We start from the raw sequence: 26,433 nt of genomic DNA, 5'->3' as shown, positions 1-26,433 counted from the left end.
TATAAGAGACATGAGGCGCCGAGGGACAGACCAGAGAACAGTATAAGAGACATGAGGCGCCGAGTGATAGACCAGAGCACAGTATAAGAGACATGAGGCGCCGAGTGACAGACCAGAGCACAGTATAAGAGACAAGAGGCGCCGAGTGACAGACCAGAGCACAGTATAAGAGACATGAGCCTCCGAAGGACAGACCAGAGCACAGTATAAGAGACATGAGGCGCCGAGTGACAGACCAGAGCACAGTATAAGAGGCGCCGAGTGACAGACCAGAGAACAGTATAAGAGACAAGAGGCGCCGAGTGACAGACCAGAGCACAGTATAAGAGACATGAGGCGCCGAGTGACAGACCAGAGCATAGTATAAGAGACATGAGGCGCCGAGTGACAGACCAGAGCACAGTATAAGAGACATGAGGCTCCGAGGGACAGACCAGAGCACAGTATAAGAGACATGAAGCGCCGAGTGACAGACCAGAGCACAGTATAAGAGTCATGAGGCGCCGAGGGACAGACCAGAGCACAGTATAAGAGACAAGAGGCGCCGAGTGACAGACCAGAGCACAGTATAAGAGACATGAGCCTCCGAAGGACAGACCAGAGCACAGTATAAGAGACATGAGGCGCTGAGTGAGACCAGAGCACAGTATAAGAGACATGAGGCGCCGAGTGACAGACCAGAGCACAGTATAAGAGACAAGAGGCGCCGAGTGACAGACCAGAGAACAGAATAAGAGACAAGAGGCGCCGAGTGACAGACCAGAGCATAGTATAAGAGACATGAGGCGCCGAGTGACAGACCAGAGCACAGTATAAGAGACATGAAGCGCCGAGTGACAGACCATAACACGTATAAGAGACATGAGGTGCAGAGTGACAGACCAGAGCACAGTATAAGAGACAAGAGGCGCCGAGTGACAGACCAGAGAACAGTATAAGAGACAAGAGGCGCCGAGTGACAGACCAGAGCACAGTATAAGAGACATGAGGCGCCGAGTGATAGACCATAACACGTATAAGAGACATGAGGCGCCGAGTGACAGACCAGAGCACAGTATAAGAGACATGAGGCGCTGAGTCACAGACCAGAGCACAGTATATCAGACACGAGGCGCTGAAGGCTACATGTTATATTTTATTGTCAATATGGTTAACATTTTATCATACTGCTTTCTGTATAAAACATGCACTTTGAGGGATATTTAGGCGTACAGCATGAACGAGCCCACATAAATTATATTTATATATATACTTTTTTTTCTTGATAAGACCATGTAAAAATAATTCCAATAAGCACCTCCGAGGTCCTTATTTTTTTAATTTTTTTAATTTTTTTTTCTTTTTTACATCCCAGCTAAACATTCTTCAAATGCTCCGATACGAAATGTATTCAATAACCTAGAGCTAGGCGCTAAAGAACAGTTCCTGAAATTTTAAAATACATCTACAGTATGTCTGAAGCTTGTGACAGCCCATGTTTTATGTGCGTGTGTGGGGGTGTGCTAGGAACACTTAAAAAATACATTTATTATATCACAGATGTCTTTCTTTCTCTGCAGAAATAAAAACATAAGTAGAACAGAACACAAACCAAGGCAAGCAAAAGAAAAAAAACAGCACTTATTGGATACCCTTTTCGTCCAGGAGGGGGCACAGTGGAGGCAGTCATTTTGTGGGTAATCGTAAAATTCATGCGAATGCAGCTTTGGAAATGGCAACATCTCTAAGGCACCAAAAGCAGACAACCGTCGGTTAACAGGACCCTACCATCCCTTAATGAAGTCACTAAATTATCGTAAATTACCACCTATGTACATATGCTACATAAAGTCTCCTTATCATGACACAGACCGTATATAATTTAGAACAGCACATTTTCCCCCTTGTCCTGAGCAGGAGGTAGTCTGTATAGACTAGAGTCTATGGAGTAGCAGATAAAAAAAAAACAACTTCTATCCACTTCGGAACATATACCTGTATTAAAACAGTGGTCACCCACACAGGAAGACAAGTGGTTGCTAGGCAACCTGAAGTAACACACCCTTCAGAAGACACTGAAAGAAGAGAAAGCTTCTACTAATATAAGTAACACTATTTAAACTATCCATATATCGTTAACGTGGGATTAGGCTTTAGTTCACTGCATTTACATGAATATATACCCCACCCATAAAATGGCTGCTGCCAATGCCCAGATAAGTACATTTTATTACAAAGGAATTTGGTTTGGGTGACTACTAATACTGAGGGTTGAAGATATGTATCATTGAAGGGGGATTGTTAATCATATTATAATTCTAGAATTTTCCAAATACATTCAAAAAAAGAGGCTGCCCCCCCCACCCCCCAAAAATTAATTTGTGCGACACATCATGCCCCTAAGAGCAAAATAAGCTGAATTTGCAGCCAAAAGGGCTGGAGCTTCGTGATGGAATGGTCAAACTAGTTTGACATTTTTCTATTAAGGCATCCAGATATTTTTGGAAGAAGATATTCGCAGTTACACAGGCTTCAAGACTGAATGTGCTCAGCGCTTGCATGCAATTTTTTTTTTTTTTCGCAATCCCTCTATAGGAGTCAGACAGAGGGATAAACACTATGGCTTTGTACATGTGCATAGTCACAACCGCAGGTATTGGTCAAGGAGTACAAAAATAAAGGGTGGCATTCTCACAAAGCCTCTGGCGGTACAGTAAGATACAAATATATACACGGCCTTTTTTTTTCTTATTGAGGAGCTCATTCATTGGCTGAGTCTGAGCTTTACGAAGCACCAAAACCGCTGTGGAAGCCGTCAGCTGTGAGACCGGCGCTCGTCCGTAGTCTGGGTGTAGTGTAAATTTTTGAGGAGAACATTTTGAGGAACCAGCACTTGTCTCCCACTGTTCACCGTCCTCAATTGAAGCTTTTATTTCTCGTTCAGTGGTAAAAGCCACTTTCCAAAATTTTCATTGTAAAGTTCGGGAGTGTAACCTGGGTATTAATCCCCGGTATGGTTCTACTTTATCACAGTGACTTCTGACCACCCTGAGCATTCCAAAGCCACTCATCCGGAAATAACATTATTTCTCTTTCTATATTGCAGCAAAAAAATTTTTTGTAAACCTCTGATATATATAAAGCACAGTCTTTTTGGAAAAATATAGTTTTTTTTCTCTTTTTGATATTTTGGACACCTTATTTTGCATTCAGTCTTATTTTTTCATTTAATGGAAGAAATCATCTTGAAATGGGCACTGCATTCACAGAAGGCAGTTAGCTGAAAGACAAGAGGAGGACAATTAGAGACAAAAATTAACAAAACGGGTACATGCATTGAATTGGAAATACAAGAATAAGACTACGGATTATGTAGTGGTTCAGAGTGCGCAAGATCTGGTATGTCCACGAATAGGGTCCCAACCCAATTACGAATTAAAGAAATATTCGGCACACAAGGTGATGATTTTAGCAAATCTTTCGGTTTTATTTTACCAAAAATTGATGCCAGAGGTTTAGTGCGACGTTTCGGTCGTATATTAGACCTTCATCAGGCTCTTGCACCTCCTGGTGTCTGGCTCATCCAGTCGTTGGCGCTGCGTATATTAGCAGCAGTTTAATGCTTTCTTATGGTGCCTTATGAAGGTCTAATATACGACCGGAACGTCGCACTAAACCTCTGGCATCAATTTTTGATAAAATAAAACAGAAAGATTTGCTAAAATCATCACCTTGTGTGCCGAATATTTATTTACGAAGACTACGGATTAGTCCAAGCTGGTAATACAAAACTGTATCTGTTCCAAGATGCCATAGTCCATTTTATATTATGTACAGGCTCATGAAAGGTACGGATTCTCCTTGCGGAGAGCCAACTAGTAGGTAGTCTTTAGGGCAATGCTCCATGGGAAAGTATGCAAAATAACTCTGCTCTAGAAGGAAGAAAACGGTCTCTAGTGCCACCTATAGGAGGCTACTCTGTATGTCCAATCCCTTAAAGAGCCACGACTCCGGTTATCTGTTGAACCAGGGACTCCCATCTGTAGACAGCACTGTTTTAGAGCTTTTGCACCTTGTCTACAGGGCAGGGTTCTGACCGGTTGTACAAGAGTTAGCACTGTAGAGTGTTTTCTTCCTGCTGGAGAGCTATTTTGCATATCACATACATAAATGTCATTAAAAGACTAACATAAGGAAGTTGTAAGTCCGCTGTGAGTAGTGCGTTATTCAATCTCCCTATGAAATCTTCTGAATCGGTGGCTCAGCATTGTTATCAGTAGATTGTGGGGCTCTCAGTGTAAGGGGTTGGCCACTTTATTGTAAAATGTCTTGAAGTGCCATCAACGGTTCTATTGTGTCCCATAACACTGTAAATGCCCTAATGCCTTACCAAGCTCTTCATTTGGAGGACCCTGCTGCTCATGGGTGGGTCTCCGTGTCCATACGTTGCAAAATGACGGCAGTCACATGATTTACCGCTTACACGGATTTCTTTCGCAGCAGTCACTTCTATCACAAGCGCATAAATCAACCAGCGCATGGGCAGATACAGGCAGCAAAATCTGCCTGCGCAGAAGTGGATGCAGCAAGTGAAAGCCAAGGAAGGGGTCACGTGGGTAAATAATGTGACCGACACCATCTTACGTCCTATGGATGCGGAAACTTGTTGACATAACCCAACTGTGGGCTTACAGGAGGCCTTCAACTAAAGAGCTGGGGTAGGCATAGCGGCATTTACAGTTTTATGTGACAACCGTTTATGGCATTTTAGGAATTTTTACTATAAAAGGATCCAACCCTCCACCCCTTTATCTACAACAATGTTTACATCCTGACTTGAAAGGCATCAGCGAAGATATGGACAGTGATGTAGATAATGTTGTGGACCCAGAGAAAGTACAGATGTTGAACTCCTGGAAGACGAGGGCATAGTTGTAGCAAGATGCCCTGCACATGGGTTGGGGTGTGGGCTGCATATTGATCAGTTCACCGCATTTTAGGTTCAATAACAGAGCGCAAGCTGTAAGATAACCAGACTATCCCTCTCAGCTGATTGGCTAAAAGGGATCAAGTTCAACGACTCATTTACAGTAACGCCGTGAAGCTAGCCATGTGATACCTCTCATCCAAGATGGAGATAAGTGGGTGTTATACCAGTCACTAGCTTACAGTGATTATGTCATCCAAATGCTATCCTAATTGAAATATCATATTTCGTATCTGAGAATTTCAGGGGTTAACACACCACAAATGAAACACTTGAAAACTATTTTAGAGACTTTAAATGATGCAGTATATGTAAAAAAAAAACAACAAAACACTGCAAAACAAACACTTCAAAAACACCACAAAAAAAAAAAAAAAGACCACAGCAAAAAAATGTACAGTAATAGACATGCTGCCCTGTGTAGCCTGTATAGAAGCCTAAACCCATCTGATACTACTCTATGAATGGCATCATGCTCCCGAATCAGGATCACAACCATTTATAAATGACCCTTCATACTATATTTATGTACGGCTAGGCTCTAGATATAAAATATGCATGCAAAATAAACCCAAATGATTATCAATAATGACTATTAAAAGGGGACATCAATTCACCCGCACGTCACAGATCGCAGCTGTATAGAGCAGTAGGATTCAGGTTCCCATCATACATGGACTTTAGAGCTCTCAACATTTAAAGTAACCATGATGTTTTCCTTTGGATGGGTCAGTTGTCCACCACACTGCTCAGGATCTTCCAATTTTGGGTTCCAAAGCAATATCAATGACAATAAAACCAATACATGGACTGGAAGCTGTTATCACACCGGTGATGGTGAGAGGTCACAAGTCGCTCTGCACCATCATTAATATTGGTTTGGTCTAATAACTTGCTGGCTTTGTATTTTGTAGGTGACTCTTAAGGTATGTTCACACGGCCTATTTACGGACGTAATTCGGGCGTTTTAACCCCCGAATTATGTCCGAAATTACGGCTTGAAAGCGTTGACAAACATCTGCCCATTGAAAGCAATGGGCTGACATTTGTCTGTTCACACGAGGCGTATATTTACACGTCGCTGTCAAAAGACGGCGCGTAAATAGACGCCCGCGCCAAAGAAGTGTCATGTCACTTCTTCAGACGTAAATGGAGCCGTTTTCCTTGGACTCCATGGAAAACCAGCTCCAGTTACGTCCATAATGGACGCGGCGTTCAAGCGCCTGCACATGCGGTTACGGCTGAAATGACGGGGCAGTTTTCTCCTGGAAACAGCCCCGTAATTTCGGCCGTTACGGACGCTGCCGTGTGAACATACCCTTATAGTTGATGTTCCCCAGGGAAGCTATCCTGAGGCGCACGTTTTCACTAGGGATGCACACATCAAACAACAAACGCAGGCAGGAACACTGTCCTTCTCAAATACGCATACCAAAGTCATTTACCCAAGGTTAACGCTTCAGAAATCAAAAACATCATCCCCATCATCCTCTACGTCATCCAGAGACCAGTCCCAGTCTTTAAAAGCCAGGTCAAGCAGTCTGCAACAGGATTGTTGAGGTTTGAAACAGAAAAGCTTATGAAGAAATCCTCATTCTCCAGTGGACTGTGTTTAATCTGTATGTACATCTCTAAACCAAGGCTGTACATACCTCTGTGGCTGATTGGCAATGGGGCCCTTGGAAGGAGAGAAGAGGCCCAGTCCTAGTAAGTACCACCTCCTTTGTTACTGTATGACGGGAACCTTTGCAGGACTATGACATATCTACTGGTTCAGCATGGTCATCAATGTATCTTCTGAGGAGATTAGGCTGGCCATACACTTTAAAGAGGCTCTGTCACCACATTATAAGTGTCCTATCTCCTACATAAGGAGAAGGGTGCTGTAATGTAGGTGAGAACAGTGCTTTTTATTTAGAAAAATAATCTATTTTTACCACGTTAGGAGCGATTTTAGCTTTATGCTAATTTGTTTCTTATTGCCCAACTGGGCTTGTTTTTACTTTAGACCAAGTGGGCGTTGTACAGAGGAGTGTATGACGCTGACCAATCAGCGTCATGCACTTCTCTCCATTCATTTAATCAGCACATAGGTGTCCTGCTAGATCAGTATGAGCGGTCTTATGACATATTAACGTTACTGAAGTGTTTAGACAATGACTAGACATTCCTTCCAGCCAGGACGGGATGTCTATTCACAATCCCGACACTTCGTTAACGTTTCTGTGGTACTTACAGCAGAGCAAAGCGTAATCTCCCTCTAACTTGTAATTTACAGCGAGATCTCGCGAGATTACGCTTGCTCTGCTGTAAGTACCAAACAAACGTTAACGAAGTATCAGGATTGTGAATAGACATTCCGTCCTGGCTGGAAGGAATGTCTGTTCACTGTCTAAACACTTCAGTAACGTTAATATGTCAGTACATACTGAACAACGCAGTGTCACTATGCGCTGACTAAATGAATGGGGAGAAGTGCATGACGCTGATTGGTCACGGATTGGTCAGCGTCATACACTTCTCTGTACAACGCCCACTTGGTCTAAAGTAAAAACACGCCCACTTGGTAACGTGGTAAAAATAGATCATTTTCTAAATAAAAAGCATTACTGTCACCTACATTACAGCGACGATCTCCTTATGTAGGAGATAGGGCACTTTAATGTGGTGACAGAGTCTCTTTAAGTAGTTTTCAGCTGAACGATCGTTCGGCCAATTGCTATTCCTAGTGATTCCCCCATACACGTGTATGGTCAGCTCGGCAGAGTGTGCATGCATTCTCAAAAGGGAGAAGGGAGAAAGCCGCTGCCAGACTCCTCTAGCAGTGGCTTATCTCCCTACAGACAAAAGAAAAGAGCACATTGAAACTCTACAGACTGATCCTTCTCTCCCCCAACATTTGCCAGCGACAGAGTGATGGGACACCCACATACATATTCGATGGTCGGCTGGTCCTTCCGATATCAGCCGACATACAACTAACGTGTATGGCCAGCTATCCACATCATTATTTACATCCTAACTTGAAAACGTGGCTAGTGATGTGGACAATGATGTATTCCCAGACAATGTACCGAGTGTTTGATGGGCTTCCCAGAGGTGAGTCTCCCATTGATCTAATATTTATCTCCTAGCCCGCATATAGGTAATAAATAGTGTATGTTCACACAGAGCTTTTTGCAGGCAGAAGAATCTGCCTCGAAATTCCTTCAGGAATTTTCACCTGCCTGCACTATTTGCAGCATTTTTTGGCTGCGGTCATTGAGCTCCACGGGCAAAAAACGCCACGAAAACCGTTTCCCTGCTTCCCATTGAGGTCAATGAGAGGCCAGAGACGCCTGAAGAAAGAGCAGGTCGCTTTTTTTTCCCCTGCAAATGTTTTTTTAAATGAATGGGAGGCTCTTTCTGAAGTTTTTTGGTGCGGATTCAGATGCGGTCTCTGCGTCAAAAAACGGCCGAAATTGCCTCCCATTGATTTCAATGGGAGGTGGAGGAGTTCTTTCCAAGGTCCACGTACTTAAAAATTAACTTTAAAGACTCCTGTCCTCCTCCCCCTGCTTCCTTTACGGTTCACTCACTGAATTTATTGATAAAATCTGTTACAGTTGCTGCCAATAGAAGTCTATGGAGATGGGAGAGGGAAGAAGGGGGAAAGAGCTGCTGGAGGAAGACAGAGGAGCGAGAGACACAGACAGTGCAGCCTCTGGTAAGAGCTACTGTATATCCCAGTGCTGGATTCACAGCTACACAGCTCATTACAGCTCTGTAATGTCCTCCATGTTGCTGCTGCTTCTATATGAGTGTTTACGTGTGATACATAGAGAAAGGGGAGCAGGATATCATGGTAGACATGTTAGCAGCACAATCGCCTTCCCCTCTGCAGCCGAGTTTAGGGAAAATTAAGAATAAGGGTATGCTCACACGGCAACGCCAATTACGTCTGAAATTACGGAGCTGTTTTCAGGCGAAAACCGCTCCTGAATTTCAGACGTTTTGACAAGTGCACGCGTTTTTCACGGCGTCTTTTACGGACGTAATTGGAGCTGGTTTTTATTGGAGTCCATGAAAAACGGCTCCAATTACGTCCCAAGAAGTGACATGCACTTCTTTAAGGCGGGCGTCTTTTTACGCGCCGTCTTTTGACAGCGACGCGTAAAAAAAAAGCCTGTCTGCACAGAACACCGTAAGACTCATTGAATTCAATGGGCAGATGTTTGCAGACGGTTTGGAGCCATTTTTTCGGCCGTAATTCGAGGCGTAAAACGCCTGAATTACGTCCGTAAATACGGCGTGTGAACATGCCCTTAGAAATAGAACCACAGAGGGGAAAAATGCTGATCAATGCCATATACATGTAATATAAAGCCCAGATATAGTGTTACTTACTCCTCATGTATCACACACATGACAAATGAATACTGAAAAGTCCCCCTGAAAGGTTTTAGGTATGATTTAATCTTACTAAGACCATGGCATCTTCTACCAGTCAATTATAATAATCCACTAGACCGAATGCATATACTGGTCCTTCTCAATGAATTAGAATATCGTCAAAAAGTTAATTTATTTCAGTAATTCAATTCAAGAAGTGACACTCATATATTCTATAGATTCATTACACACAGAGTGATCTATTTCCAGCATTTTTTTCTTTTAATGTTGATGATTATGGTAACCGTTATTGAAAACCCAAAATTTACTCTCTCAGAAAATTTGAATATTATATAAGCCCAATTTCAAAAATGCTTTTTAATGCCGAAATGTTGTCCTACTGAAAACTATGTCCAGTATCTGCACTCAATACTTGGTCGGGGCTCCTTTTGCATGAATTACTTCATCAATGCGGCGTGGCATGGAGGCGATCAGCCTGTGGCACTGCTGAGGTGTTATCAATGCGGCGTGGCATGGAGGCGATCAGCCTGTGGCACTGCTGAGGTGTTATCAATGCGGTGTGGCATGGGGGCGATCAGCCTGTGGCACTGCTGAGGTGTTATCAATGCGGCGTGGCATGGAGGCGATCAGCCTGTGGCACTGCTGAGGTGTTATGGAAGCCCAGGTTGCTTTGATAGCGGCCTTCAGCTCGTCTGCATTGTTGGGTCTGGTGTCTCTCATCTTCCTCTTGACAATACCCTATAGATTCTCTATGGGGTTTAGGTCAGGAGAGTTTGCTGGCCAATCAAGCACAGTGATACTGTGGTTATTAAACAAGGTATTGGTACTTTTGGCAGTGTGGGCAGGTGCCAAGTCCTGCTGGAAAATGAAATCAGCATCTCCATAAAGCTTGTCATCAGAGGGAAGCATGAAGTGCTCGAAAATGTCCTGGTAGACGCTGCGCTGACTGTGAAAACTTCACACTGGACCTAAAGCAACTTGGATCGATGCCTCCCCACTCTTCCTCCAGACTCTGGGACCTTCATTTCCAAATGAAATGCTAAATTTACTTTCATCTGAAAAAGGAGTTTGGACACTGAGCTACAGACCAGTCCTCGTAGAGGCTTAGGAAACGTTTGCAGGTGTTTTGTGTTGATTAGGTGATTAGTGTGTGACACAATGAGTCTACAATCTTCAACTTTTACCCAATTTTCTGAGAGAGTAAATTTTGGGTTTTCATTAACTATTAGCAATCATCAACATTAAAAGAAAAAAAATGCTGGAAATAGATCACTCTGTGTGTAATGAATCTATAGAATATATGAGTTTTACTTTTAGAATTGAATTACTGAAATAAATTAACTTTTTGATGATATTCTAATTAATTAAGGACTAGTATATTGAATTTGTGAAAAAGAAAAAAAATGTGGCATGTTCTATGGCAGGCCATATTACGGAGCTACTAGCCTGCCCTCAAGGTATTACATATATAGCATACTGTAGTGTGGTGTACCAAGTAATATAAAGACATGGCGTTATTACCTGGGTTTGTTTGGAGGAAGTTGTCGACTAGGCCGTCTCATCGACGTATTTGGCTGTACCTTTATGGAAGTTCTTGGAGAGGAGCGGGCAAAGGGATCAGGAGCTGGCGGTTTTTTTGGAATTTTTTTTACCAGCCGACTCACCCATTTCTGCTGCTCCTCCGTGGAGTTCGCTAATAAAAGTAGATTCTTAGCAGTAGAAATATCGTAGTTAACTGAAAAGAAATAAAGAGGAGAACATAATTATTATGTATAGATGTTCGGAGCCATGATTGGTTGAAGTTACAGGTCCAAGCATGAGGCTGTACAACAGAGATCCTGATAACACATCATCACACAAATATAGCTTGACAGAAGTCAGATTCTCAGAGTAGTGCAGCCTCAGGCTTGGGGCCTGTAACTTTACGCAATCACATCTCAGCATAGATGATATATATATATTAAAAAAAATGATAAAGTAAAAAAAAAAAAAAAAATCTACATTTTTAAAAGGGAACTTTTAGACATTTCTTCTGGTAAGTCACCATTAAAGTTCTCCTGCCCAGTTGTCTCTTCAGAAGATAACATATTTTTTTTATTCACGCTCCCATATGGGAGCTGTATAGTGCAAAGTACATGATGGTTTCGTCTGTTTTTGATCGGATTCAATCCTGTTTTTGATACTGAATATACGCCTCCCGTATACAGCTGTATTACACCAGCCTTGGGAATGGCCAATAAGCGACACAGATAAATAAGTCACCCCAGACACTTACCATTTAGGAAACCTGAGCTAGGGCTATGTGATCATTTGACACGTCAGGATGCGAATTTGACTAATTAATCGGAATTTAGATTATGTCCCAACACTACCCATAGCCTTAAATTTGCATGGCATCTATCTGTAAATAGATGCAACGCAATGTGGCCATGAATTGGGGCAGCTGCCTTATTGTAGGTATACAACATAAAAATAATGGGAGTTTACCCAGCGCTGCAGCATCATCACTTACTGCAACAGCAATGATGCCATTTATGTGGTCTATAAAACCTGCGGTGCTAATGTTATTTCAGTGAAGAGTCTACATCACTAAGAGCTCATGCACACGGCAGATTATGGAGCCATTGCAGTTCTTTTAGTACGGAGCCATACTGCCTCTGTGCACGCTTGTACATGCGCCGTGTACGGAGCTATTCTTCCCAATGACATACATAAATAAAACCAGATTTATAGAAATACCAATAAAAATCCTATTATGCCACCATAACCATATTTTTTTTTTACGTTTTAGTGTAATGTTTTGTCTAAAATGTAAAAAAAGTGGCCTGAATAGGCGCAGGGGCCGATTAGATGTACAACTGCTCATCTTCTTGACCATGTAGTAGAAAAAAACCCGACCCCGTATATGTGTGACAATCCAGGAGCACATATCCTCTCGAATTGGAAAGGGGGTTGATAACATGAACAAAAGTTCTTGTATCCTTCCACTGGGGTTAATGGAAAGCTATACAGGGGGAGAAATGACAGTAACAGGATGTGATCTTTCTTCCTGCTCTCACCTGAAGCCCCCTTCCCCTTCCCCTACACAAACACAGAACCAGGAAGTAAAACTTTTCAACCTGCTCCCCGGCTCCAAACAAGTGCTGCTCCCGGAATATTGCATCTAGAGCTTTCCCGATATATCATTTAAAACCTAAGATTCTGGGTTTCAAAATGACACTAAAATCACTTCTGCATGACCGCCAAGCCTAGAAAGACATATATCAAAAGGTCCATCTCAGGCTGGATTTACACATACAGTCTGTGGTGCAGTTTTGTAGCTTAGAGTGAATCTAAGGAAGGAAAAGTATAAAGAAAGAGCTGATAATTCTCGTCACTTTTTTATCAACTCTCGCATTTGGCTTAAAAACAATGTGTGAATATAGCTTTATACAGACAGACGGACTACAAAATAAATTTGCAGCCCCATATGGAGATACATCATGTCACACATACCTTTGCAAGGTGCTATCATGTCCTCTTTTTTATCCATATGATCTTTGTGGCACTTAATATGGCAGCGCCGGCATTCTAAGGCAGCAGGGGGTTTGAACATGTGCCACAGGGGCTTCATACAGGCGTCACAGCTTGTTGGGAAATGGTATAACGTGGGAATGAACTCGTGTCCTTTGTGACAGATATAGTTAGACTTCTCCACAGGATCCACTGGGAATTCTTGCTCTTTTTTGCTTTCTCCTTCATTGTCATATAAAATCTATGGAAAAACATGTACAGGTCAGTTTCTAGAAGAAAGCAGCCATGTTTTTCTATTCCTCAACAACCCCGTTAAACTCTAATCTGGTTGATATGCCATTAAAGCAGGGGTGGGATGCTGCCAGTTCGCCCCTGTTCTCTCTAAGCGGTTGTTAAAATTACAGATGGTTCAGAGTACCTGGGGTGAAGCAGGAACCCGGAACCGGTCCCCTGCACTGTCTCAATTGTAGGACGTGGATACATTTGATTTGGCCACCGCTGCCCTGGAGAGGCACAGGATGTCTCTCCATTCAGCGCTTTAGTGATGATGCAGCCGGCGCGACGTCATCGCTCCACTGCGCCGTTCGACTGGAGGAGGCCTGGAGTCGCTGGAGGACGATCCGCAGGGGGCTCCACGAGGGGCGCGATCCGCAGGGGGCTCCACGAGGGGCGCGATCCGCAGGGGGCTCCACGAGGGGCGCGATCCGCAGGGGGCTCCACGAGGGGCGCGATCCGCAGGGGGCTCCACGAGAGGCACGATCCGCAGGGGGCAGTGTGTGTGTGTGTGTGTGTGTGTGTGTGTGTGTGTGTGTGTGTGTGTGTTGCATTTCTTTACAGTGTTTGACAATTTTATTCATGGGGACAGTGTATGGTACCATTAAATATTATATTTAGGAGCACAGTGTATGGTACTATTACATTAAAGGGCACAGTGTGTAGTACTATTATGTTCAGGGGCACAGTGTATGACAATATTATATTCAGGGGAAAAGAGCGTGGCACCATGAAAATGTCATCTTCGTTTATTGGTGCGGAAATGTTGTAAAAGTGAGTTTCCGAAAACATCAGAGTGGCAGAATCTACAGAAATGGGTCGTGGCCGGGAGGCTTCATCATAGAGGTCTGGACCAGAAGAAAAAAAAAAAAAAAAAGGGAAAAAGAAGGACTCCAATCTGAGAAGTCGTCACCTGTGAGTCACTAAATGTAAATGTTTATTCTGCCTATGACTGATCAGTACTGTCGTCACTGTATGATCTACAGCGTGATGATGGGTGTATCGTTCTTTTTTGCGAAACAGCAACTCCCAGTATATCCTTACCATTGTTCAGGCTATACTGGGAGCTGTAGTTTTATGCAGTACAAACTTATATGGCAGTGGTTAAACTGATTTGCAAATGATCTCTGTACTGAGCTGTATTTGTGATTGTGCTGTATATATGTACTGAGCTTGGTTCTGGTGCTATATATATATATATATATATATATATATGTACTGAGCTTCATTCTTGAGTTATATACATCATAACAACCAAGCTCAATACATATATACAGCACCCAAGACAAGCTGTGTACATATATACAACTCCGGGACCAAACTCCACATATCAATACAGAACCAAGCTTAGTACATATATAGAGCACCACAACAAAGCTTAGTACATAAATACTACACCAGAACCAAGCTCAGCACATATATACATGTACTGAGCTTGGTTTTGGTGCTGTATTTATATGCTGAGCTTGGTTCTCGAGTTGTACATATGTATTTATGTACTGAGCTTGGTTCTGGTGTTGTATTTATGTACTGAGCTTGTTCTGGCGCTGCATATATGTACTGAGCTTGGTTCTGGTGCTGTATATATGTACTGAGCCTGGTTCTGGCACCTTATCTGTGCATTAGTTTGGATATTTGGGGTGGCTTACTTTGCATCCCGCTCTGTCCTCCACCCTTCTCACAGTGCACAGCCTAACTAAATGTGCTGAGCACGTTTAGGATATTGAATGTGCGTATATAGGTCTATAAGTAATGGGTGAGTTTAATATAATGAGTGTGGGTAGGTGGGTATGTATGCTTATGTAATAATATAAATAGTGTGGCAATCCAGTTAAACATTCTGGACAGCGAATATCTTTATTTAGAGTCCACTTTAATATAGACTGTATTTGGAATATTAGAATTGATTTATTTGATTATTAGAATAATTTTCCATGGCGCGATATACCGTGAAACCCCCCACCCCAGTGTGTGTCTTTGTTGGCAAAACAGAGAACGTGTTAAAAATGTGAATCTCACCCCTGCATTAAAGCGTTTCGTGGGGTAACACATTTAGCCCCTTGAGGATGCAGGCATTTTTTGCCTTTAGGCAGAAGTCGTTTTTTTTTTCTTATTTTTGAATCACTGCATTCCAAAAGCCATAACTTTTTAATTTATCGGATGATGTAGACACAGGATAACTTGTTTTTTTGCGGGACAGGACGGTCCCGCAAAAGTATTATTTTTAATGGCACCATTTTAGGGTACATATAACGTATTGAGAAAATTTAGTTTTTTGGGTTATGTTTTTAGGGCACTCACCACGCAGTATAAATGACAATGGCCTAACCAAATTTTTTTATCACCTAATTTTGCACGATTATTAAAACACTTTAATAAAAACATTTGTTTTTGTGTCGCCATTGTTTTTTGCGGAACGAGCTGTAGTTTTTATTGGTACCATTTTGGTGTACATAGCACTTCTTAATAATTTTTAATTGTATTTTTTTGGCAGCAGTATGAACAAAAAACAAGTTCTGGCATTGGTTTTTTAATTTTTGTTTTACGCCGTTAACAATGCGGGATAAATAACGCGTTTGCTTTATATTACGGGTGGGTTATTCGATTCCAATAATGTCAACTTATTATTTTCCTTGTATTAATAAAGCATTTTTTTTAAAAAGGTAAAAAAGTTTTTTTGTTTTTTTATTTTTAAATATCTTTAGGCCCCTCTCCCTAAGTGTTTTATAGTCTTCATCTAACTTATATAACAGGAAAGAATCTGATGTGTGCGTTAAACAGAGGCCTGATTAAGATTTAAATTGTTTAAATACCTTTGGATAGAATACCATAGTCTACTATGCGATTATATCCAGCACAAAAAAACAACTGTATACCTGTGAGCCTATAGGTATGTTTGACGTATGCATTAGGAGCCATACCAATACATACGTCAAACATGTAGCTAAACCGGAGTGTGAAAGGGGCATTAAACATTTTAACTTTAAAAAATATATATGTTTTGATTGCTTGATCACAAACATAATACACTAATTCTTCTGTATCGCAGTGTATTATGACTGTCAGTGCAATGCTGACAGGCATCTTATTAGGATGAGTACCAAACTGACAGACCTGGGGGCCGATGGACCTCTACCGCTGTCTAACCTCTTAGATGCCACAGTCACTACTGACCGAGTAATCTCCGATCCCAGCCAGTGCAGCAAAGTGTCAGCTGTAACATACGCCATTACTGCCTGGCGCCAGAGCCGTAAATGTACAATGGATAAATCCAATGGGTTAATGGTCATCTATCCATGAAACCATGTTTCACTTGCCTGGAAAATCCGAGGAATTTCTTTAGCATCCGCCCGATACACATCTGTCTGAGTTACCTGCCGTACGTGGAATAGTTTACTGTGAACAAAAGCGCAGAGTTAAAAAAAATAATATATATATTGCACCTGTTCACACGTTTTGTTTCATTTTGTTGGAATGTGCAGTTCAAATTTTTGTGTTTATGTGATGCATATATGTGGGGTTAGTGACTGCCTCCATTTTTGTTCTTGCACTCCTCCCATTCTGCCCTGGGTGACTAATTAGTTTAATGCTGGTTCCTACCATAACCAGATATATGTAGGCTTAGTCCCAGTTTTGGGTGTATGTGCAGAGTAGGTCCCCACCTATGAATGACACCTTGTCGAGGCAGGTGGGCTCACACAATTTGATCAAAATGCAATATATATATATATATATATATATATATAGTCAATGCAAACATTATTGGTACAGTTTTACTGTAGGCTGTAAGTGAGAAGGCTTACTGGAGTGTATATCTGTAGTGCTGACATCTAAAGGGTGAGAAGAGAACTGCTATACTCTTAGCTTACTTTTACATGGATAATCACAATATAAACATCAAATTATTATTTTGTTTTTCACAAAACTGTGATTTAAACAATATGCCACTTTCTGAGACTAGAGTCCATTTAACAACCGTGATTAGAAGTACTTACTCTATATCCAATACCATGTATGGATTGGACAGCTCTTTATCCTGCTCACTGTCGTAAAACAGAATTTTCTTGCTGCTAACCACCACGTACTGAAGAGGGAAAGAAGCAAAGATCAGTGAGTGCCCCATACAACATATCGTACAATGCTTATCTCTGCAATATAGTCAAGCATGGAACGTTATAGGACATTGTGACTGTACATCCATTAATACTCTCCTCCATACACTCACCTTTTTAATCCAGCCAAACTTCTTAGTGTTGCGCACAGGAAGGGACAACCATCCCTCCAGTCTGGATTCTGTAGGGACATAAATGAGTCGTATAATCCAATGAGCATTAGTTCCGTCAAAAATTCATAATACAGATTTACAACCCAAATGCTTCTGAGCAGCGATGATTCAAGCATTCCAGGCAAAGCAATCCTATAGTGAGTTTGTGGCCCGATTCTATAGACAGTGCTCGCCCATTATATCACCTACTCAGAATTGGTATATATATGTGTTATGCATTATGAGGGCAGCGAGTTGTACTGGATGTGAAGGGGTTTACTGTGTTGTAAACAATATACACAGGATCTGACCTCTACTGTAAAACAGCAAATATTTCATTATTATAAGTATTACATAGACAACACATTGATTTGAATGGACACTGTGTAATGCTTCATTCCCCCTGTGGGGGCGCTGCAGGAGAATTGAACACTTACTGACAGGTTTCCCCACATATTATAGAGGACCGCTGGGGGTCCAAACAAGGATACTTTGTGATCTGCTTATTGTCAAGGGACCCATCTAACAAGTAGAGATTGTCCAAAGCGGAGAACCCCTTTAATACCGGCCAAGCCATTTAGTTAAGCAATAGTAATATCTTTGCTCAACCTCATGCATTCTATAAACATAAGTTGGTCTTCAGCTGATCTAGATAATTGGCACAGCAGTCCTGTTATCAGCGAGCGTCAGACGACTCCATAGATCCTGATCTTGGGGTGTCCAGCAATGTGCTAAACAGGATTGCTTGAAATAACCTACAAATAAATGCTTGAACAACCTGGGATACTGGAAGCCATCTAACGTCTACGATAACATACTTTATGTTTGTGTGGTCTGAAGACTACAATTGTGACCACAAATGTTCATGTCTACACACCGCAGGATCTACTGAACATACAGCCACGTCAATGTTCACACTAGTTCTGCTCCCGGCACGGTCACTTTGCAGTACTTTTTGGGTCCGAGGAGTTAAAAGCACAATGATAAACCGGAAATGTAACCGATCCGTGTCTTGTGTGAGCAGCGCTGTATACAAGTAAATGTGCAATATTAAAAAGTAGGATTATATCCTTCTATACACGGCTTGTAAATAAAACAGGCTTCAGGCCTACATTTATTCAGGCAGTACAATGAGTGAGCACTGTATCAGAATACTGGGCCAACCACAAAGCTACATGTTTAGCACCGCAAACTCCCGGGTGAAGTCATGTTATACGGGAATTCTAAAGGAATATTATTTCCAGACCGGATGTCCTGAGGTGTTCGCCAGACATGGGTCACGGGGTAACCGCATACAATGAAAAGCTGGTGAATATCAGAACGTGGATCAGACGACCATAACAATGGCAAAGTGGAGCAGAATAGTGCACTGATAAATACCAGCCTATCTGTGGACGGACTGACATTATTCAAAGTCAGCATGATGCCTCTTACCACCTTGGTGGTAGCACACAAAGGTAGAGAGTATTTAAAGGACCCAACCCAGTACTACGTGCCTTATTAGTGTATATGGACATCATAGATCTTGGGACGCCCCTCTATTAGTCAAAGCAGAGAGCCACAGCAAATAGTCGTTCTGATCTGGTGGACTTCTCCCAACCATATATTACATGGTGCCCATTCATATGATCGGGCATCATGCAATAGCACATTTCCCTGCAGGTTGTCGGACTATGTCAAATTCCGGAAGCAGGGCGGTGACACATGAAGTCCTATATGGACTGGTGCTACTACGGGTGCCCTATTGAGGCTTTGTAAAAAAAAAAGAAAAATTTGCCGTAATACGGCCGGGTGCATGACATCTTAGGCTTATTACCCTTCTTAACGGGTCGCCGCTAAGGGTATGTGCACACGACAACGCAAAATAAGTCTGAAATTACGGAGCTGTTTTCAGGAGAAAACAGCTCCTGAATTTCAGACGTAATTGCATGTACTCGCGTTTTTCGCGGCGTCTTTTACGGACGTAATTGGAGCTGTTTTTCAATGGAGTCAATGAAAAACGGCTCTAAAAACGTCTTTGACGCAGGCATCATTTTACGCGCCGTCTTTTAGCAGCAACACTTAAAATTACACATCGTCTGCACAGAACATCGTAAGACCCCTTGCAAGCAATGGGCAGATGTTTGCAGACGTATTGGAGCCGTCTTTTCAGGCGTAATTCGAGGCGTAAAACGCCTGAATTACGTCTGAAAATAGGTCGTGTGCACATACCCTAATAATACAGAATAGTACAAATTTCTCACAAGGGGGGGCGGGTAAAAAAAAAAAAAAAAAAAAAGGAGAGTTGACGGACTGGCATATCCATGGAATATGTCATAAATGTATCTCTGTGACCCACACCTATCACTGGAATGTTCCGCCACTGGCCGCTACATCCAGGAGGAGAATGAATGTAGAGGTTGCCTCGCTCTCTCAATTCATTCATTCCTAAGGGAGTTACGGAAACAGCCAAGCATGCGGGCTATGTCATATGGATATGCTACATTTGAAAAAAAACAAAAAACTTTAACGACAACTGTGGGATCCGGTTTAAGTTTTTGAGACATTTGGTCATCTTTTGAAAGAAAAAAAAAAAAAAAAAAGATTAAGTAAATGAATTGCATGGATAATACGTTACGACCAAATCACCATCAAAACACACACAATAAAGTGTAATTTGTTCCAATGTTCATGAGCCATTAGTTCCTATTGTGTGCACAGGCTAAACACATATTATGGGATGGAGGAGGGGGGGTATCATGTGTACTTTACCTACATAGCTATGATTCATCTTCACGTACACCCTGTACCTATAACTATATATAGCCAAGCACTGATAACGTGACCGAGATCTGCCTGTACCAATAATCTGCGGCTAAGTGCAAAGGAAAAAATCATTTACATATGATGGAAATTTGTTCCACATGTTGAATAATGTAAATCGGACATGCTTGGAATTTTTCTCTAGCACCAATTGTTGCTAGATAATAATAACCATGTGCCTATAACACTCTGATACAATGACTCTCGCTGTGATCGGAGCCATTTAGAGTAACTGATCACTATAAGCACAAACACTCAAACAGGTTCTTGGACGCGTCCATTGTGGTAATACAACGACATGCCCTTACTGTGAAGGTAAGTGGAAATAACGCCAAGTACGCTGCCCAGTCCGTTGCTGGGAACTTCCACATTTGCTGTAGGAGACCTACAATGTCTACAATACAAGGACTGACAATGATATCCATTGTAATCAATGGCGACCTGTGCGATTCATTTTTCAATGTGGGACCGTGTAGTCTATTGAGTTAGTTAATAGGGAGGTACCGGTAATTTAATCAATAACGTGAAAGGAGCAATTTCCTGCTTGTCCTGTGGACAGTTGGTAGGTAGATATAGGACTTATTTTAAGTATTTTTTTTTTTTTCAGCCATATAGTACAGAATGCATGCGGTCAGTATTCATGCCATGCCGATCCCACACCTGCAGTTATAGATTTGTGTGATCAAGATGGTGGAACAAGTGTTAGACAAGGGCCAGTGACGACAAGTTATGGGGGTCACACAGTGCAGCACGGCGATGTCACCTTTATTGTCATCGCTATCGGGATCTGTAGGGGCTCGTGCACAGGGTATTGGTTCCTCCTCTGAGTCCGTATCAGAATCAGAGTTGAAAAGCAAGCGAGCACGGGAGGGCTTAGTGCCAATACGGACAGAAGTAGAGGAACGCTGGTAGGTGAATGACATGGACTCCATGGTACGGGACTGAGTGATATGAACTGGAAACCCGGCAGACAACCGGAAGGAAGAGTGCAGACGAGAAGTTATGAAAAGATATTGTAAGTAAAGAAGGAAGAAAAACAATGTTATATCAAACAAGAATGAAATATATAAAATCACCGATGTTCTTGAAAGGAAAGATCATTTAGAAGCAATTTTACATTGTCAATTTAAAAAACCCTTAAAGGGGTATTACCATTGCCAGCATATGCCATAAATTATGCCTCTGGGGCCCCCACTGATCCTGAAAACAAAGGGACAGAGAAGTTCCTGGGCAACCCACAGAGCTGGGAACTAAGTAAATGGGCCTGTGTTGTAAATCCCTGCACAGCGGGTGGTCGGTAAAAGGAAAATCAGCAAAGGGGGAAGAGCTCTTTAATTGCGCTTTGGCCCAGCATTCTAAGGATTCGTGGGGGTTTCCGGCAGGGGGAAAAACCCTTGAATATAATCTGTACAGGCTCTTAGGTGAAACGTAGGCCAATAAAAATCCAACGATGCTCCACCATTAGAAATTGAAGGGGCCGTGGTGCTCTGTAGAGTAAAGAAAACTGTAGGGTCCAGATAGCTCAGAAGACATTTAGGCACTAAAGAGACCATCACTGCCCAAACAGTGTGAGAATCACTAGCATTACTACACCAAATGATTTCCCGCCGTATCAGAGATACAGAAATCTCTAGCGTTATAGAGATTTAGGCACGCTACAGATCACCCCTGCCTCTTCGATTTGGGAGTGGATGACCTCTCCTATCACGTGTCCTTCAAAGCCAATTCACTTGTGAACATCATGGTAAAGTTTAAAGGTCCAATTTCCCAAACGATAGAAAATTCCGTCCTTTGTTTCTTGCAATCAAAAATCTCATCAGGAAAGGAGCATATGACAATAGATACGGAAAGTCTTTCATGTATATCATATATCCTTTCTATCAGTCTGATCAAATTGTTTCGATCACCATAAAACATGAGCAATATCATTAACAATCGTAAAATCATATTGATTGTTAACGATAATCTTTACGTCTATGGACCGTATTTCAGGAGAAAAGACAGTAGATCTATACGCTAGTACACTATAAATTGAGATCTCACATGATGTGATGAATTTAAAAGGCCTGTCCGGGACATTTAATTGATGACCTATCTATAGTACCACTGGTCAGCAGTACAAAGGTGGGTATAGCCCCTTCAGTTGTTTATTCAGGTACAGCACCGTACACACGCGTGTGGCTGTGCCTGGTACTGCAGCTCAGCCTATTTAAATGAACGGGTCTGAGTTGCAGTACCAGGCACAGCCACCCTATTATGTACTGCGCTGGAGGTACCCTTGGTGCTCGCTGAAGCGCCCCTTTCGTAGTGCTTATCAGCGGGGTCTCCGATGATCAGACCCCAACCAATCACATATCCTAAGGACAGGCCATCAATTAAAAGTCCCAGACAACTCTTTTAATGATGAGTATGGAAAAGAACAGTAGATCACACCAGACAGTATTTAGAGGTCGTCGTTTCACATGTTAAATTGGTGGAGTCACACAACCCATTTTCACATGATTGTGTGTGCCAGAAATGAACACGTAACGCAGGTCAACAGAGTGTTCTCCAAGATGTTAACGGAAAAGACCAAGGCCTTACCTGGGTATCCATCATCGTTGTCAGTGTCACCATGCCCACTGCCGATACTTGTGCTATCCATGCCGATGTGAATGGTCAGCAGCTGTGACCGCAGCTGCTCAATGTCGCTGTCTTTGCTGTCTAGCGCCATCTGCAGCTCAATACGAACCTGACACTCATCTGCAATTTGCTGTGAAGTAAATGATGTAAACTTTGAAAGAGCAGACAAAATGTCCTACAGACAGACAGACCTTTACTCCCTGCCAAGTATACAAACGACTCCCTAAAGTCTGATCATTGCACATTCGGGATAAGTTACACGTGACTTCTTACCGCCTGCATCTCATTCATCTCTTTCTGGTACTTGACGACAAGACGTGAATGTTTTTCCCTCTCGGATTTCAACTCTAATTGCAGCTTCCTATTCTCCTTCTCCTTCCTGCGCACATCGGTGTCGGGTCCACCCTTGCTGGGTATTTTCCTGTTCATGATCTCGGCTAGTTTGTTCACGGCCTATAAAAGCAATGAGACAAAAATGTAGGAACCTGCACATAAAAACTGAACATAATGAATTTAAAGTAGGTAACGTCAAGCAGAGTCCAGATTGTTACTGCACAGATTTTGTGGGTTTAGGTCTTTGTGCACCAGTGAATGTTGAGATACTGAAGGGGGGACATGTGGGAGAGTACTCAAATTCACCGATATGGGCTTGTGGATATAATGAAATCACGGCTATCACAGGTATTAATCGGCAGGGTTAGCAGACGGTCTATTATATTATGGCACCACTAATTGTCATCTAAGAGTAAGTATCACCCAATCAGTATCGGATTTACATCTCTTGCTTGTACACAGACTGGACTCCGCTCTTCAAGTAGGCCCCACCTTAAAGGGGTATTTCAATCTTTACCATTTTTCACATATCAAATGAATAGGTTAAAAATGCTAGATCAATGGGGGTCCGACTGCCAGGACCCCCACTGATCGTCAGAGCGGGGGACTGAGCTGATGGAAGCAACCGGGGTCCTCCGTTCTGATGATAGGTGGGGGCCCCAGCTGTCGGAACCCCACTGATCTAGAATTATTTGCCTATCCAGGTGAAAAATTCTGAAGGCTAGAATACCCCTTTAAAGGGTAACTACATTTTTCAAAATTTTTGGACATGTCATAGTAAAATGTCAGAAGTTTTGATCGGTGGAAGTCAGAGAACTGAGACACCCACCGATCGCTAAAACTAAGCCGCTGCTGTGCGGATTCATTTCCGATTGGCTTTCCTCAGAGCGGTGTACGGGCTCAATGGAATCGAAGCTGCACGAGCGGTTCAGCTGCTTCGTTTTAGCGATCAGTGGGGTCTCAGTGCTTGGACCCCCACTGATCAAAACTTCTGATATATCACTACGACATGTCAATGTTTGTTTTTTTTTAGAAGTCCAGTTACCCTTTAAGTCATGTATGGCTTTAGAATGTTTGTCTACACTAGAAAAAAATAAAAAATAAAGCGGAACATTGGGGAGGCTCTTCCTACAACAGCCAGCAGCCTCCTGTGCAGCGTTCTACTAATCCCTACCTGGGTGTCCTTCTCTCACACACAGCACTTTGAGTGGCTAATTAAAATACACACTGGGCCCATGGCTGCGTAAGGAACTCCTACTATGCCAATAGGTAAATCCAGCCCCACAGAGTCAGGCCCTATGTACACAACACGGCTTAAGTTGGCCTTTTTTTGGCACGACTCAGAACAAAGACAGACATCTGAGGAAAATATAGGAGCTGTCGTCTAGAACTAAACCTTCATGGACCAACTATGAACGAGAAGTCACTCAGAAAATGGGCGTCTGAAATCCCGAATGTATGGCCAGCTTAAGTGTCCTTGTCTGAGGCCTTATGTACACGGCACAGAGGTGGTATGCTGTATGATGGCACATGGAGTCTTTACTACGACGTAGCATGGACTCCGCGGGCCGCCATACAATGCCCAGTCAAGCGCCGTATATATGTATAGAGCTATTCTCCCCTAGAATCACCTTAAATGAAACCTGTCATGTTTAAAAAGCAATCTAATCTGCCTTCAACATGTTATAGAGCAGGGGGAGCTGGGCAAATCTAATTTGTATAGCAAAATATTCAGGATAACTTGTAATTTATTCATTTAAACCGTTACTCATGCTAGGCTTAGGAGTGCACACTCATATAGTGACAGCTATTAATCATAGTGGCTTAAAGCGGTTGTCAGAATGGATTTCTTTCAGTCCCATTGACAACTTTTGACACTGTTGGTCGCCTTCACCTGTATGGCGGCATCATTTATACTGTCCAGGAACCTAGGAGACCTGTTCGAGCTCCCATGGGTCGGTCAGTAATGTTACCTGAGTCTTGAGGGTCCTCTCACTCAGCAGTTGCTTCTCGAATTGGGTTTTAATGATCACCACATTGGTTCCTTCTTCCTTCAGATGTAGAATTTCTGTAGATGAAAGCCACCACAAGAACAGGACAATATTAAAATACACGGCTTCCTTATTCTCCGGTATTTAAGATATGGTGTAAATAGGTTATTCTTTAGAGAGGAGTCTCATAGTGAATAGAGATAAGCGAATGATTTCTCCTGATTCACCAGTCTATGGAGTACAATGGGAGAATTGATTCACTTATCCTCTAAAAGTCGGCAAAAGTAAATGTCAAATTGGGCAAACTGATTAGAATTAACGAATGCAAAACGCGTAACAAGTTTTACTAGCGAGCTGCTCTTTTCTTATTGTAAGGACAACTTACGTTCTTGGGAATCTTTTAGTTTGTTGTTCAGGTCTTCCTTCTCATTAGCCAAATTAGCCACATCGGTAGTTAGTGTTTTGTTCGCATCCTCAAGCTAAAAGGAGAAAGATGGATGTATTAAGACACTGTAAATGTAATAAAATCAAACACCTGGCACGGATTCTAAAAATACAATTGATATGTCTGTAGAAGGTTGAGGGACTACTTTATCAGCTTTTGCGAGTCTTTAATCCTAAAGAACATTTCACCTTAACCCATTAAAGGGGTTTTCGGGGGATTAAACGTTAATTGCGTACTCTTAGGCTTCATGCACACAGTTATATTACTTCTCCATTTTGTACGAGGCCATGATAGGACTCCCATGGACGTGTATGGAGCCTCTACTAAAGGAGAATAGCTCTGTGTATACAGCACCTGACAAAGTCTGTACAGCGGCACAGAGGGGTTCTTAGGGTGGGCCATTAATGTTTGATCAGCGAGGGTCTGACCATCCCCCGCTGATAAGCAGGAGACACCGTCTCGTCTGTACGGGCTGCTGCATCTGGTACTAGTCAAGCAAATGGAATTAAGTTGCAGGACTGGGCACAGCCCCACTCATATGTATGTATGGCGCTATTCCTGCGTAAACAATGAGGGGCCCCTTCATTTTGTTGATTGGCTGGAACTTAGAACATTTTTTTTTGCATCGAGCTGTATTAAGTCTTGATTTTTGAGAGAAAAGTTGTAGTCTCTATACATTCCACCTTGGGGTACATACACCTTAGCATTTATTTGATATTATTTTATTTTGGAGGTACAAAAATAAAATATATATTTTTTTACCTTGTTCATTGCTGACTTTTAGCTGAATTTGTTATAGTATTTTTTTTTTGCCCCGTAAAGGAGCACAAAT

The 26,433-nt window shown here is 42.3% G+C and overlaps 2 protein-coding genes across 2 annotated transcripts in view; both read right to left on the bottom strand.

Moving 5' to 3' along the window:
- E2F6 (E2F transcription factor 6) overlaps positions 1 to 26,433 on the bottom strand; it is a 315,197-nt gene that overhangs the window by 50,432 nt on the left and 238,332 nt on the right. The window lies entirely within an intron of this gene.
- ROCK2 (Rho associated coiled-coil containing protein kinase 2) overlaps positions 1,123 to 26,433 on the bottom strand; it is a 161,943-nt gene continuing 136,632 nt past the window's right edge. The window contains exons 23-32 of the mRNA XM_075861101.1: positions 25,542 to 25,635; positions 25,139 to 25,233; positions 23,106 to 23,285; positions 22,794 to 22,962; positions 17,370 to 17,437; positions 17,140 to 17,228; positions 16,462 to 16,540; positions 12,854 to 13,112; positions 10,880 to 11,093; positions 1,123 to 3,259 (exon numbers count right to left, since the gene is read on the bottom strand). Coding sequence (XP_075717216.1) covers positions 3,256 to 3,259; positions 10,880 to 11,093; positions 12,854 to 13,112; positions 16,462 to 16,540; positions 17,140 to 17,228; positions 17,370 to 17,437; positions 22,794 to 22,962; positions 23,106 to 23,285; positions 25,139 to 25,233; positions 25,542 to 25,635 — 1,251 coding nt within the window. The 3' untranslated portion in view covers positions 1,123 to 3,255. The remainder of the gene's footprint in view (positions 3,260 to 10,879; positions 11,094 to 12,853; positions 13,113 to 16,461; positions 16,541 to 17,139; positions 17,229 to 17,369; positions 17,438 to 22,793; positions 22,963 to 23,105; positions 23,286 to 25,138; positions 25,234 to 25,541; positions 25,636 to 26,433) is intronic.

This window comes from Rhinoderma darwinii, chromosome 4 (assembly GCF_050947455.1).
Source record: "Rhinoderma darwinii isolate aRhiDar2 chromosome 4, aRhiDar2.hap1, whole genome shotgun sequence".
NCBI lineage: Eukaryota > Metazoa > Chordata > Amphibia > Anura > Rhinodermatidae > Rhinoderma > Rhinoderma darwinii.
This window is presented reverse-complemented; position numbering and strand designations above follow the sequence as displayed.